The sequence below is a fragment of the Diplotaxodon limnothrissa genome, linkage group LG14 (assembly GCF_057381915.1).
Source record: "Diplotaxodon limnothrissa isolate DT_005_m linkage group LG14, D_limnothrissa_male_GT1.1, whole genome shotgun sequence".
Classification (NCBI taxonomy): domain Eukaryota; kingdom Metazoa; phylum Chordata; class Actinopteri; order Cichliformes; family Cichlidae; genus Diplotaxodon; species Diplotaxodon limnothrissa.
Window position 1 is genome coordinate 23506102 of NC_140609.1, and position 14773 is coordinate 23520874.

Below are 14773 nucleotides of genomic sequence, written 5' to 3' on the forward strand. Positions count from 1 at the left end.
GGTAAATGAGTGTGTCACATGCTGGGAAGTGACTCCTTCAGTCTGTAAGGAATTATCGTGGCTGGTCATGAAGCATACATGGATTTTTAATCACAAATTCTCACATGGAGCTGTTAAAAATGGCTATGTCGATTCTGATATATGTCATTTAACCAGATTGGACAAATAATACCTGCAGTCTGACAGGTTTAACCAAAAGAATGCCTTAGTAACAGCAACACTTTTTACTATATCATTTCTATCTTCCAGTCGACAGGAAAGCACACATAAAGAAGCAAACAAGCACAGGGATTCAATAAGAAGAATCAATATACTTTGTCATAATAGTATACTTCACCCGATTGTGACCCCCATGTGGGTGGCTCATGTTAAGGTTCAAAATTGAGGAGGGAGAGTACAAACCACCCTTGGTCCAGAAGGTCTTGGTCAAACAATGATTTTAATGACTACACACGTGTGGGAAGAACACTCTGTACGCCGACAGCAAGTGATCTCCGACTTAATCAAAGCATAAACAGATATTTTATAGCATCAGGGTTTGATTTACTGACGCCCCTTCATGCGTCACAGATACATTTTATACATAGATCAGATCAACACCACAATGACTTTTAACCCAGAAGATCATCTTCTATTTTCATGGCTGGTACTTTCCGTTCTTGTCTTAAAGTGAATTGTTCCTCTTTCTTGCCGAGACATGACTAATCTCTCCTCTAAATAAATCTAACTCATGTGTGTGTGTGTGTTGACCCCACATGCTCTTTCTCAATTCACCTGTTGCACTTCTGACCTTTCACCAGGACAGAGGCTCACTGAGACTATGTGTATGTCTTCTACTAAATAAATGTTTTAACCAAGAACCTCTACTAAAACCTTAATATAAAATGACCTGATATATAAGTGTTTTGTAAGCATATATTGCAATTCCTTCTATGGCTCCAAGTCACTTGCACAATAGATTGTCCGGACATCGCGCCGAACAAAGCTTCCAACCCCCAATTAATTGACCGAGCTCCAACTCTTTAATAAGCACAGATATGCATTGTGTATAAAATAGTCATAACTGCACCTGAAATACAAAATTAACATCATCATAAACATCTTAAGGCCATCTTAAAGCTATCTGTTACATTGTTAAAGCCTCGTCTTAGCCTGCTGCTCAAAATAACTTCCTGCTTCTGCAAACTCTCTGCAAGCCTGTTTCCTGTCAGCCTGTGACTTTTAGCCTTTCTGAAAGACACACACTGTTCAACCCCTGAATGCAATATCCATGCTGCAGATTATATTTATTATTTAACAATAGCAGTAAAATAATTTCCCTGCTCCACACTCACTACAGTTTATCACAATAATGACCCTGTCAAGCATTCACAGAGTTTAAAGTAATTATTTTCAATACAAATGCCTGATCGTGTGGCACGTCTGTGGAATTTACGGGAAATAATTACTGTAAAAATCGGACGCTGTTTTTTTAAGCAAGGACAGCAATGGATTTCTGCTTTCAATTGTGCAATGGTCTGACAACATTCAAAATATAGATGGGTTTGTGAAATTGATATGGTTTTCTTATGCGTTGCAAAACTGGTCTTTTTTCTGTGAAAAAATCATCAATATCGTGCTTTAAGTTGCCTGATAAGCCCTCCTCTATAGTGCAACTTCTCCATTATATTGTCATCCTCATGATAGTTAACATCCATTTTCTAGTAATTCCACTATTTCCAACTTTTCACTCTGCTGAGCTACATTTAAAGCTGTGGATCCAGAAGAATCCAGCAGTGTCCCGTCTGCTCCATTCATCAGTAAAGCTTTTACAATGGGTACACAGCCGTGCTGGGCAGCCAGGTGTAAAGGTGTGGCATTTCCATAATTTAAAGCATTGACATTTGCGCCATGGAATATCAAGTGGAGGACACTTGGAAAACTCACACTTTTACAGGCCACATGTAGTGGTGTCCATCCTTTACTCTCCTCTGTGACATGTGGGTCGGCCTTGGCTGACAAGAGTTTTGCTACCAAATCTGGCTTACTCTGGTGACAGGCCAGGTGTAGTGGAGTCCATCCGTTCTCACCTCTTGCATTTACACAACCACCCTGACTCTCCAGTTGGACCAGTGTTGCTTCATGTCCCTTTAGGGCAGCCAGGTGCATGGGGGTCCATCCCTGGATAGTAGTGGCATCTGGGTTGGCTCCGTTTGACAACAGCTGCCTACATATGCCTGTATGACCCTTCAGAGCAGCCAGGTGAAGTGGAGTATTCCCTTTGCTGTCTGCAATGTCAACAGTCGCTCCACTCTGTATCAACTGTCTGACTACTCTGTTATGGCCTTCCTCGGCTGATAGGTGAAGAGCAGTGCACAGACATTTGTCTGTCGCATTGGGATCTGCTCCATGAGTTAGGAGGAGTTTCACGATACTGAGATGCCCGTAGATGGAGGCCAAGTGGAGCGGTGTCCTCCCGTTTGCCTTCTCCTGTTCTACGACAGCTTCCTGCGATTGTCGCAAAAGCAGCAGGCGCACCACAGTTTCATGTCCATTTTGGCAGGCCAGGTGGAAGGGCATCCAGCCGGTTTTTTCCTGGGCATTGATGACAGCACCTTTGTCCAGCAGGAGTCGGACAGTCCTGTCATCGCCATTTTGAGCTGCAAAATGGAGTGGTGTCCAATCATCCTCATCTCCCAGGCTCCCATCTGCGCCATGTTCCAGCAACAAAGAGATGATGTCATATAGCCTGTTGAAAATAAGTTTCATTGATAGAGTACATTACAACTTAAAAATAAAACAGTCCTACACTTCAGAAAACTACATAATGCCACCTCATCAGGATCAAGACAAGCTTGACTTTGCTTAAAAAACATAAATAGTGGGGAAACGTGGCCAAATCACTACATTATACTTTTGCAGTGACCCATGCCTACCAGATGTGGAACAAGAGTCAGAGATATCATGAAGTGCATGTAGTTTTGCAATCAAGCAACTAGAGTAGAGACAATGTTGCAGTTTTCAGGGATGTTTGGGCAATAGTTCAAGCACACTTAATCACTTAGATGATTTTTTGATCTCTGTGCGTGTGAACACTTTGTTGCATACGTGGATAAATACAGTTTCAGGAAATACATGTTTACTGGATATTTATGCCTTTCTACCAATCAATGCATAAATATTTTTGCACAAATGGGATGCCATAAATAATTTTAACATCAAGATTATTATAACATTTCTCAATATTTGTAAGAGTTTTATAGATACGGTATAATAAAAAGACAATGACAGCGATACTGAATCAATCTTTTCCTTTAGTTCTTAGTAAGAAAGCAAAAACTGTATTTCCCTCATTTTCAGTGCTTCTCTTAAACTTTGAAGAGAAGAGCAGGAAATCTGGTAAACCAAGGATCAAAATAGGCAGTTGTTAGCACAGCATTGTCCCTTAGTTGCTTGCAACTGATCTAAGACAACATACATAGGCTTATACATACCTCTGCAGAACAGCAATAAGAAGAGGAGTGTAACCTTTGGCAGTCGTACAGTTGACTTCGGCACCCAGATTCAGGATGTGCTCGACACTCTCTGAATCACCGCTAGCTACTGTGCAGTGAAGGAGTGTCTTTTTGCCGGAAAACTGTGAGGATACGTGTTCCCTTCTCACAGACTTCCTGAAACTGCCAAAGTCTTTTTTTGATAGCATAGAGAGAATGGCCTCCTTGTCATACTGGCCATCTGTTAAATAAAAAGAAATTTGCATTATACAGCTTAGTCTAATGTTAATGTCTCTATTTGAAGCTTTTGTAAGCCAACTTTTAAAGGGATGTAGAGCTTTTGAGTACTAGTGTTGAAGATGCAGTGCTGTGCAAAAGTCATTTTTTAAAGTGGCTTTCTGAAGGTCTTTTATAGTTTTTCTTTGGACATTGGCTGCTTTTTCACCTAATTTCAGTCCAGTCCATGTACCTGACCATTTTAACACTGACCTATGAATCACTCAAGGATATTAAAGAAACCTAACTCAAGGGATGAACCAGTGTTGTGTCTACACTGTATCTTTAAGCACTTTAAGTTCTAAGCCTGTCATCGCAAAAGCAAGAGAACACATTTTAACATGCGTTAAATAGTATTTTTTTTACCAAGAAGCAAGTGTGCATTGAGTGTAAGGAGCAGATGGAAGAGAACATGGGGAGGTGGAAGTATAGCTTGAAAGTCAGTAAAAGCAAGATAGAATACATGTGTGAATACATGTGTTGAGCCTTTTTTTGGCCATGTGCAAAGATGCAAATGTCCCAAAAGTTATAAAGTGGATATTCTGGAGGAAGGCTGTTAAAGGTGGAGTGGCTGCTCAGGAAAAAAAGACACAACACGGAGAAGATTCATGGGTATTGTGAAGGCAGACATGCAAAGGGTTAGACTGATGAAAGAAGGACATGAAATGATCCACTGTGGGGAAGTGAGTATCTACAGCCATGTGTAAAACACGGTTTCTGCCTGGATTTCAGTAAGTGGTGTTGGGGACCTTTTTGAAACTGATTAAATTATGAATGCAGAAAAGTAGCATCAGATCCGCCATGTGTAAAACACGGTTTCTGCCTGGATTTCAGTAAGTGGTGTTGGGGACCTTTTTGAAACTGATTAAATTATGAATGCAGAAAAGTAGCATCAGATCCACCATGAGCCACCATGACTTTAACCCCCCATGAAGTAGTCTGAAAATAATCTAATTGCCAGCTTTTATGAGCGTGACTATGGTGCTAAAAAAAATGCCAGTGTGTTTTTTAAAAAATACCTGGACTGAAAAGCACACAATGGAACACAATCAGTGATAGATTGGCCTCCTCAGAGCCCGGACTTCAACATTACTGCAGCAGTGTGGGATCATTTTGATAGAGAAAAGAGAAAAGGCAGCCAACATCCAAAGAAGAGCTCTGAATGACCTACAGGAAGCCTCAAGAACTATTAAATAAATTACAAGAAAGCTGTCTATGAGAGTTCAGGCTGTGTTGAAGAATAGTGATGGTTGATTTTCACGCTTGTTAGAATTGCAGAAACTCTTCAATCTTTTTGCATGAAGTAATGTATTTTCTGGGTAGGTTGTCAGTCATCCAGGTCGTCGTAGTCTGATAATCTAATTATAACAGACTGTAAAAGTGAAAAGCATCCTGACCTATTATTTTAATGTTGTTCGCAACACTGGGTCAAAAGCATCAACAACGCATTACTGTCTCCTCCCCTGAACAACAGCTCCTCCACTCTATTGATTGTATTGACTCTATTTGTCAGTGTGAAAGGTGATGGATTTTTTTTTATGTGACGGCACTGTAAGCATCACTTTTGAAGTGTCAGCCCTGCAAAAATTATATTGAACTGAACATTTCCACCATGCTCTGAGAGCTGGTTTACCTGAAGGAGAGACTGACATCTCGGTATTAGTGATCTAAAATGGAAAGAAAAGAAAAGAAAAGAAAACAAAGGTTAATGGTTGTGATATCAGTCATCACAAGTGGCTTACAAGCACAATAATCAGTCATCGCGTGAGCTCCAGAGTTAAACAGAGTAATAAAAACTGACCACATTATTAATCTTATTTACACAGAATATTAGAAAAAATTGTTTGTGTGTGTGTGGGGGGGGGGGGCCACGCTATTTCATGCCTTGAAAATTTGTACAGAACTTCAAAGAAGGGACTGAGACCTACCCTAAGCTAGAAAAATCGTTTTAAATTTCCATTCAGTACTACCATGACTTTTATCCTTTTGAAATAATCTGTAGGTTACTAGACTGACTGCCATGAAGCGTCCATATTTTTTCCAGCCATTTTAACCTCTTATCCAGTTTAGGGTCATGGGGGCAGGTGGGTGAGTGGGTTAGAGGTCATCAAAGATAGCCCTTTCAAGTGTTAGTAACGTGTCAGTTTAGAGAATGGTGGTTTTCATTTTGGCAGTTGTTGTTTTTTAATGACCCAAATTAGTTTGTAGGATTTTTAACCACAGTTGAGGTGGCTGCTGGATGCGTTCTCCACTAACTCTGTTGGTTAATCTTATGATCGATTTTGTTGTTGTTGTTGTTGTTGTTGTTGTTTTGCTTTTGAAGGAGCCGGGGGTGGCAGAAAACACTTGAAAGCAACTGGCTTTGAGGGTAAATCCTACTAAAACTGGCTCCCTTGACTCCCCTGACTTTTCATTTGGTGTAACACAATTGACATTTTAATCGGCCCCAGATGTACATTGTGCTAATTAGCGAACGCTAGTGAACATTATAGTCAAACTTACTATAATACCACTAATCTGCCCTCAAAGCTGGAGTAGATACAGTGCATACAACAGAGCAACTAGAGTGGAGTCTAAAGAGTGGAGTCAAACAAACCTTTTTCACTGATGAGAACAGCCAGGGATAATTTGCTTTCTGATCCGCATCTCCATTTTTGCCACTGTGAATTGGTCCCGGGACCTTAAAGACTTCGCTCAAAGCCTCCGTTTGCTTCACAAAGTCTGCACACAAACAGCAGAAAGAAAATCTTTGAATTGGCCTGTTCAAGTTAATGTAGTCACCAAAACCCAGTGAGGACTGCCCCTCTACAGCATGAATGGTCATCCAGGAATCGCAGGAGAATTATTTCATAGATACGGTACTAATTGTGGAGAGATTTGCGAACACGACAAATTGGACAAGGTGCAGTTTATGAATAAACATGGAGGTGATTTGTATTCATCAGCATGACTTCTCAAGTCATGAGTGTTTCTTTAAACAATGGTGACCCTGCTTCTTATTATGTAAATGATGAAAACCTCATTTGAATGTATGTATTTCACTGAAGCATTATAATGTGTTCCCTGGGAGCACATCATTGACTTTTGACTTTAAAATTACTTGCAAAGCTGAAAGGAACAACTTGACTATTTGTTGTTTATGCATTTATTTTTCTGAGTTCAAACACTGGTCTGATGAAACTGATGTGCACTAGTAATCTTATTAAAATCCGATTGCTGTGGCTCTGCTCTAGATGCTCGAATGCAAAACTGCACGTAGTGCAGGATATCTCTAAATCTTGTTCCACGTCTGGCTAGTAACCTGGACTGCCCTCTCCAACAAGTTTTACATTTAAAACATTTAAATTCATAAGAAAAAGCCCAAAAGCATCCTTTTGCCGCACCTGAAAACGGTGGCCTCTTCCTGTGATCATCGTCCCAGCACTGCTTCATGATGCTGATCATCTGTTCACACTCAGGAGGCCTCTGATCGGGTATCATAGTCACACAGGGCCTCTTCCCCTGCGACACCTGTAAGAGCACTGTGGTCACACTGCAACCTGCATCCAGATTTAGATGTAGATGAGCACATGCAGTAAGCAGTGAATGGAGCAAAGTGAACCTACTTGTTTGATGGCTTTTTTCAAAGTGTGTGTAGGGCACTGAGCCAAAGTATTCATTTGGGAGAGTGTAATTTTCTTCTTCTACAAATGATTCCTCTGATTATCCCTCTAATGTTTAAGTTCTCACATAAAAATAGCCACACTTTTAACCTCAAAATCCGATTATTTTTCTCTAAAACATTGTGGTTATGAATCCTTAGTGGCTTATTATCAATGTGGTATTGGTCTAGACATACCAAATGAATCATTGTGCTTTTAACATGTTTGTGGGTTTGTGCGTCATTACCATACTAAGCTTACAGACAGTTACTGTCGATATGCCAAGTTAAGATAACAACCTCTTGGCTTTGACTTTACTTTGAAAGCAGTATAAAGTTGATCTAATTCTGTAGGAAGACATCTGGCTTTTCTAACTCGTCTGACTTGCCACTTCAAAATCTTCACAGACAATTGTTTTCTCAGAAGGAAATGTCTAATAATGGAATCATGAGTACTAATTAAGCCAGTTTACCCCAAAGCTCATTTTGGTGACATGTTTTAAAGCTTCTGCGAGTTTTGTTTCATATGTTTCACAATGTTATTCACATCATTTAAGAACTATTTCTAAAAACACTGAAATGAAATCCCTTCATGTTTATGCAGTGTTACATAATTCCTTTCTAAAGAAACGCCTATTAATCATGGAATGAAGATGGGATTCATTTCAAATGAATAATTTCCTACCTGCATACGGTTTCTGTTGTGTCAGAATTTCCCACATCACAATTCCAAAGCTGCAAATCAAAGCAGAAGGAAGCACTTCAGTCCTGGCGTTCTCATTTTGGCATACTGTGTATTCATTGAACTTTGTGGATGTCCTCCTCACACATAAAAGGCATTGAAAGCTCTTTTTTGTTCAATGAAAAGCTTTTCAGCAATGAAAAATAAATAAATAAAAGTGCAAAAACGAGTGAGTGATATACATCTAATATGTCCCTCTGACTTCTGAAAGATTAAAGTATATATATTGTACAGCAAGGTTACACTGTGTGAAGTGTGAACTGTGCGCTGAATCAGAAAAAAAGCTGTGATTCTGATGGTGCAATTTCAAAAACACCCTTGGCAAGTCACCTGTAAACATCAAAGGTAGTTCCTGGAGGATCGGGGGAGTGAGTGAAGGTCTCTGGAGGAATGTAACTTATGTTCCCTCTAGCAGCCAGACGCTCCATGAACAAGGTCTTGTTCATGCCCTCCTCCCAGTGGATTAAACCAAAATCTGAAATCTTAGTGAAAAAAACCACACATACACACACACACACACACACACACAAAACAAGAATAAGACAATGTTATCGAATTAAAATAGAGCGCTCTGCAGAGCTCAGAATAAGCCAGGAGTTCATTTTAAGTTTCCAGAAGTTTACTGACCTTGATGTGGAGATGATCGTCCACAAGGATATTGGAAGTCTTCAGGTTAAGATGGAGTAGTGGAGGTTTCATGCTGTGAAGGAAATTCATGCCCAAGGAGGTCTCATGAATCATCTGAAACTTCTTCGGCCACATCAAACTGTGACTGGCTAGAAGATTGTTCAGGGACCCATTACTCATGTACTCCATCACAAGTGCAGTCACTTCACTGCACATGCCATATATGGGAATTATGTACTTGAATTTCAATTTGGCTATGCTGGACACCTCCTCTATTATTTTCCTGGAATAGAAAAAAAAGGCTGTGATTTTATTCGAATTTTGAACTTTGACCACTGGAAATGTTTTCTGTGAAAAACATCAAAAGTAGATGTGGTGAGAGCGATGGATACAATGAATCCAATAGTTTTTGTACAATTCAAGATGAAGTCCGAGTCCAATAAGCATTACCAAATGTTAGTTTAATCTTGAATTTGTTCCAGTTCACTGATATTTGCCTTGGACAATATACTGTTTACCTTTTTTAGAATAGGTAGTGATGAATCTCTTGGCTTAAGCCATGTTAATTCTGTAGTTGGTTAATGTTTAACTAATACATATTCACCAATCAGTTGTCATGTCTGGTTCAGAGGAGCAGAAATGTGTGTGATTAATCATAGCTGTGTTGTAACAAGTCCACGTGGTGTTTCACATTGCATTGTTCTGTACAGCCGTTACACTCCTACTGCCAAGTCTAAGTGCTCCCTGTTGCCTGTGATGGTGTTAATTTAGGCCTTCAGAGAGTGCGTGGTGCTATAATATAGTGGGGTGGGATTCGTTGAAAGCTTTGTCATATTACAATAAGATATCCTGGCATCGCAAATGCTAACTAGAAAGATTTGCATTTCCTGCAAAAATGCAGTGTGGATGCTTTAAAGCTGAAGCTGTATGCAAAAACTAGCTGAAAAAGCTGAAAAGTTGCAGAAATTGTAAAAACTTTGCAGAAGCAAAGGAACTTTGCTAAAATGGAATAACTTAGCAGAACTGCAATATCTTAGAGGAAACATAATACTTGGCAGAAATACAATAGCATAGCAGAACTTAGCAGAAATATTGTAACTTACCAGAAACATGATAACTTCTCAAAAATACAAGAATTTAGGAGAAATAGTATAAGATAACAGAAAGAATATATTTAGCCAAAAATACTTAAGCATTACAGAAACACTATGATTTAGAAAAATAGTACAACAGAGCAGAAATACTGTGATTTACCAGAGACACTGTGATGAACTATGAATATTGTAATTTTAAATCAATACTATGTTTTAGCACAAATACTATAATTTGACAGAAATACTATATTTAGCACAAATCTTATAAAATAGCAGAAATAGTATGATTTAGCACAATAGTAATAACTTAAACAGAAAAATTGGAAAAGCAAAATGGACAGCTGAAAAAATGCTGAACATGCTAAGGGTCCCTCAAATATACTTGTTAAATGAAAAAAATTGGCAAAAAAAAAAATAACAGCCACACAATCACAAATATGGACACATATGGAAACACACATGCACAGAGAGAGACACACACAAGATCCAATTCAGTCAACCAGTCTAAATATATTGAATTTGAATCTTACAATGAGATCATCCCATAAAAAGGCTTCCTCTCTCCTCTCTCTCTCTCTCTCTCTCTCTCTCTCTCTCTCTCTCTCTCTCGCTCTCACACACACACACACACACACACACACACACACACACAGAGAGAAGTAAGTTTCTAGCTCAGTCAAGCAGCCTTGGAGCTGCTGAATTTGAATCCACCAATCAGAGAGCCTGTGCACTTTTTCCCGCCAAAACAGGTGCACGCAGCACAGAGAGACACAGGATTTTTGCAGTCTATTTCTCATAATGACGACTCCCCTCAAACAAATGACCATAATTTCCTAACTGTAGGGGCTAGAACGGTCATTCTTACACCGTTTTGTTCAGAAGAGATGGGGGAATCTTAAAGTGTTGACAATTTATCATTAAAATATGAATTATTAAAGATAATTGACTTCTAATGCACCATAACTGAGTAGAGCAAAGCAAAAACTGCCTTGACTTGCCCTCAAACAACGCTTTCTAACTCTAAATCTATTTGGAGTATCAATATCATTCTTTCACCGTAAGAGACAGCAGGCTTTGGTGAACAATCATGGAAATTTTCAGGTCTCTGTGGAAATCCATTAAAAAGATACGACGAGAGAAAAAAGTGGTTCATTTCCAGAGTTTGAAATCTGGACGAATTTCCTACCCTCAAACAAGTCTAACTCATTTCAGAACGGTAATAGGTGAGAAAATAATTCTTGAATTGTGAGCGTCAGGAGTGTCTGAAGATATACTGGGACAAGCCTTATGTCTTAACTTTTCTTCGTTAAGGAGATATGACGATTCGAATATGCCTCTCATTACAGAAATCAAGCGGTGATTTTGAACAAGCTCTCCATTGACTTTCTATGGAGAGTTTTGCGACTTTGTGTTGGTCTGAGGAGATTTGCCAAAATTCTATAAATCCCACAACAATGATAGTGACATTTTCGGAAACCCAGCAAAAATACCTACGTTTTGATGTATAATTTGTGGAAGTTGAGTGAAGATTGAGCAAGTAGCAAGAAGTTGTTCGGACATGAAGAGAAGACTGCAAAACCTTCAGTGGCACACTGGAAGCCAAGTGCATAGCAACCATAACAACGCATGTATTTTGTGAAAAATCACAATTTTGCAACTGAAAACTTTAAGAGGCATAAAGGTAAAACGGTAAAAGATTTGAAAAAGCTGACTCATACCTGAATAGCCCAATAATTTGAGAACATTTTAAAGTTTGAATGGTTGTTCTACGTGAAAATATGAGGAAGTAGTTAAGTTTCAGAAACAAGCAAATTTTAGCAGAATTGCAGAAGTTTCCCATTCATTTCAATGGGACAAATTAAGCTTAATATTTTAAAAAGTATAATAGTGAAAAATACCAAAAGACATAGCAGGAATTAGCCGAAATAGCAGAATATTTTAAAATTTGAACGGTGAAAATCGGCTGAAAATTGTGGAAGTAGTTAAGTGCCAAAAAGTGTACGGAAGTCCCAAGAGGAACTCAATAGTGTGGATGCTTAAAGCATCCACACAATTAAACGATAAGCTGTGGGCCTTTCCTTTCTATAGACCCAATATTCTTCAAAGTATTCTAACAATTATAACTTAGTTCCCACCTGTAAAAGTTGTTTCCACACAAGGTTGTGTCAAACGTTTTCAACGCACAGTTTTCCCGCCAGAGCTTGACCTTGACCTGGTACACCTCACCAGATTTGCATTTAGCCACCTTGATCCAGTCAGCCTCAAAATCATCCTTCTGGAAGTTCCTGAACTGCCCAGGAGCTCGGTCAAGGCGATCCATGAGTGCAAAGCTCCTCTCTCACACAACCCCTCAAAACAATCTCAGTCTCTAATCCTTCACATCAACAGGGTTTATCTTCCAGATCAACATTGATGAGCAGCACCGCAGGAGCTTGTGTCTCACACAGGGAGAGAAAAAGCCCAAGAACACAGACACACTTTAAAATAAGTGGAGCTAGCTGTGTGGAAGTTACGAGGAGTGACATCCAAACTAAACTACACTCCAGATCTGTGGGCGGAGCTGAGCTGAGTTGTAGAACTTGTTTGCTCTGCAATGCTGCAAAGCTGGTTTTTAGCAGCCGAGCCTGCTGTCATTGCTTTCGGTCAATAGTGAAAGAACTTTTTCTTTCTCCTCTGATGCCAAGTTGCGATAATTTTTACATGCCAGTGCACTCATGTTATACCATTCTGTTTAGTGTGTCTGTCAAAACACTAAAACCACCAGAAGTAAGGTGAATGAGACTGAACACATCACTGCAGTGGTCTGCTGGGGGACCTGCGGGTCAAAGAGGTGGTTTTATTATTATGGCTGATCACAGTAACCTTACTGGCTCATGATCCATTCACTTTAACAAGGCACACCACTGACACATATAGTTGAATGGCTCAGTTGCAATCTGAGTTGAAGGATATGCCCATTATTAACACACACACACACACACACACACACACACACACACACACACACACACACACACACATACACACACAGAAAGCTTTCACATTCTGCTTGCTTGTGCTTTTATTTAGAGTTCACTCTCCTGCACTGGTGTTCTTATGCCTGTGTGCCTGTGTGTCAGGTTGCTCAGACATCAGTGCTTCCAAGGCATCTGCAGGTCCCAGTCCACTGTTGCATAAGAGACACTGATTAGACGATATTCAACAGCTCTGCCACTCAGCCTGAATCTCACGCTCCACCTCTCCTCCTAAAATCTGAGCCAAAACCACACCTGAGTACTACAATCAGTTTTTAAGATCAATAACCCATCAGAACCCCCTACAGTAATGTAATCTGGTGGCTCTGCTTTGCCTTGGGAATGGTTTGACTCAATTTTTCCCCTTAGCAGGGAGGCTCAATGCAACTGCAACTCAGACAAGGTTGATGGGAGTGTTCTCTTCAAATTGATGATGCCTCCATCCATATGATGTACGGCATTGATTGAATAGCTGCGATAGCTATGAAAATTTTGTCGTTATAGACATACTAGACAGTGCTCTGTACTGCCACCATAAAAAGACTAATTGAGGGAATGTGTTTTCAAAAAATGTTATTCATTGTTCCTGCAGAGCTCCAAAGATTTGAACAATCATTTTGACACACACTGACCCTGGAGCTGTTTCGGCAGCATGTGGTGGCCCAGCACCTGGAAAATCTCATCTAACTCATCTAGTAGGCGACGTTTTGTCACAAAGCTCTACTCTCTTTTTTTAAAGCTTATTCTTTGTTCAGGCACTTATTTTTTAGTTATTCATTTGTTTTTTAATGTGTTGGGCACTGAACTGCACGCCAGCTGGTTTCTCTGAGATTAGATGTGAAATCAAAGACGGTGTGCAAACACATTAGCAAACACCTTGTCTTTGTATGAACTTCAAGTAGAGGACACAAAGTGACTGTCAAAATAAGAAATAATATAAAAAGTTTGAAAACAGTCATAGTCATAAGAACATGATGTGTTTCTCATTTAAAGTTTACCTGAAACTGTGTGGAAAATTGACTGAATAACTTTAGAAATCTTTGAGCATTCATTATGTGTAAGCATCCACTACCACAAAACAATCAAGATCATCGTTTTACCTACACCTTACCCTCAGCCTAGCTGGTTTTCCTGCCACAGTTTAAGACACAGAGATGCAGAGAAAATGAAATAAGAAAGACTTTGACCTGGTAGAGTCTTATTGTTTTCTGCATACAAGAAGAAGGACATCATTTCAATTACATTGTGCCTCTATCTTCGTTAAGGCTGGAATGAGGCACAGCATTGCTTCATTCTATGGAGCTGGTCATAGAGTTAATTTAGCATATTCCAAATGTATCAATAATCCTTAATAATGAATTGTAAATTTAGCAGCATGTGATAATAGTGCACAGGCACTATTATCTGTGAACCCATTTCCTCTCCCAATCTTTCACAACATTTATCGTGAAGGATTGGGAGCCTTACATTTTCTAATTATGTATTTCCATCTTTCTGCATCATTAAAGCGGGCTGTTCCTTAAGAGAAAAGATTTAACTGCCCGGCTTATGCAAAAGGATTACGGTAATAGAAAGCTCATTCAGGAAGATGAGAAAACAAAGACGTCCTCTACCTTCTCTTCTATTCCCACCTGCTGTTCTGGTTTATAGGCTCATTCAGTTATACTCCACCACCATTCAACCCCCTTTAGAGCTAAATTTATCTTGGGACATGAGGTTTTGTTGCGGTGTTAACCATAGTGATGAACTCCCACATACATTTATAGACACACACACACATATATAAATGATTCCTGTGGGTCCCTGGTAGCTTTGGTACTCATTTGGGCCGTCTCCTTTGGGTTTCTTGATTCCCATATAGCAAATTTAGAATAAATATGGTTCCCTTGAGAGCAAAAGTCCAGCAA

The 14773-nt window shown here is 39.5% G+C and overlaps 1 protein-coding gene across 1 annotated transcript; it reads right to left on the reverse strand.

Annotated features, from left to right (window-relative positions):
- Positions 1-1686: 1686 nt before the first annotated feature.
- Positions 1687-12172, reverse strand: ankk1 (ankyrin repeat and kinase domain containing 1). The gene is made up of 9 exons (XM_085371135.1): positions 11988-12172; positions 8759-9041; positions 8462-8613; positions 8075-8124; positions 7133-7288; positions 6346-6470; positions 5383-5416; positions 3474-3714; positions 1687-2728 (listed from the first exon to the last, which is right to left on the reverse strand). Exons 1-9 carry the CDS (start codon positions 12170-12172, stop codon positions 1687-1689), a joined length of 2268 nt encoding a protein of 755 aa, XP_085227261.1.
- Between the last annotated feature and the right edge of the window lie 2601 nt (positions 12173-14773).

Bases quoted from the DNA above. Each gene is read 5' to 3' on its own strand.
- ankk1 (XM_085371135.1), bottom strand. From the start codon at position 12,172: ATGGATCGCCTTGACCGAGCTCCTGGGCAGTTCAGGAACTTCCAGAAG. The intron at 8,614-8,758 runs GTCAGTAAACTT...TTTTTCACTAAG, and splicing joins ACGATCATCTCCACATCAAG to ATTTCAGATTTTGGTTTAAT. The intron at 7,289-8,074 runs GTAGGAAATTAT...ATCTGGATGCAG, and splicing joins ACAACAGAAACCGTATGCAG to GTTGCAGTGTGACCACAGTG.